General features: G+C 47.6%; 1 protein-coding gene across 1 annotated transcript in view; it reads left to right on the top strand.

Moving 5' to 3' along the window:
* MMP1 (matrix metallopeptidase 1 (interstitial collagenase)) overlaps positions 1 to 786 on the top strand; it is an 11,792-nt gene that overhangs the window by 5,074 nt on the left and 5,932 nt on the right. The window contains exon 7 of the mRNA XM_010838867.1: positions 374 to 507. Within this exon, the coding sequence (XP_010837169.1) occupies positions 374 to 507 (134 nt within the window). The remainder of the gene's footprint in view (positions 1 to 373; positions 508 to 786) is intronic.

Here is a 786-nt window from a genome sequence, read left to right as displayed (position 1 = left end):
CTCAGGTCTCCGCCGTTACAGATAGATTCTTTACCGTCTGAGCCACCAGGGAAGGCCCCATCCCTTTGCATCCCTTTGCAATTATTTTGCTATATTTTTCTATTTATTTATATTCCTGAGATGGCTTATGCCTGTATGGGGGAAATACTATACAGTGAGGTACCACTGCAAATCTCTTGAAATCTGCAGTGGTTGGAGTGTTTCCACCAAGAAAGTAAGCAAAGGCTACAGACCAGAACTCCTGTCCACCTGCACTTTGGAGAGCCACGTGTTAAACACTAACCCACAAGCCACCAGTGCCCGCCGTAGAAGGGCCTGGATGACACCAGAACTTGCTGTGTATTTGATCAAAACCTTTTTTTTTTCAAATTAGGTTCTACATGCGCACAAATCCCTTGTACCCAGAAGTGGAGCTCAATTTCATCTCTGTTTTCTGGCCACAACTCCCAAATGGACTTCAAGCTGCTTATGAGGTTGCCGACAGGGATGAGGTCCGGTTTTTCAAAGGTAATACTTTCAATTTTTGTTGTTCTTTAGTCACTAAGTCACATCTGACTCTTGCAACCCCATGGATTGTAGTCTGCCGGGCTCCTCTGTCCAATTAGCTCTCAGTTTTTACCAGTTGGGGCTTCCCTGGTGGCTCAGAGGGTAAAGCATTTGCCTGCAATGCGGGAGACCCAGGTTCCATCCCTGGGTGGGAAGATCCCCTGGAGAAGCGAATGGCAGCCCACTCCAGTATTCTTGCCTGGAAAATCCCATGGACAGAGGAGCCTGGTGGGCTACAGT

The sequence above is a fragment of the Bison bison genome, unplaced genomic scaffold, assembly GCF_000754665.1.
Source record: "Bison bison bison isolate TAMUID 2011002044 unplaced genomic scaffold, Bison_UMD1.0 scf7180017864107, whole genome shotgun sequence".
In the NCBI taxonomy this organism is placed as follows: domain Eukaryota; kingdom Metazoa; phylum Chordata; class Mammalia; order Artiodactyla; family Bovidae; genus Bison; species Bison bison.
This window is presented reverse-complemented; position numbering and strand designations above follow the sequence as displayed.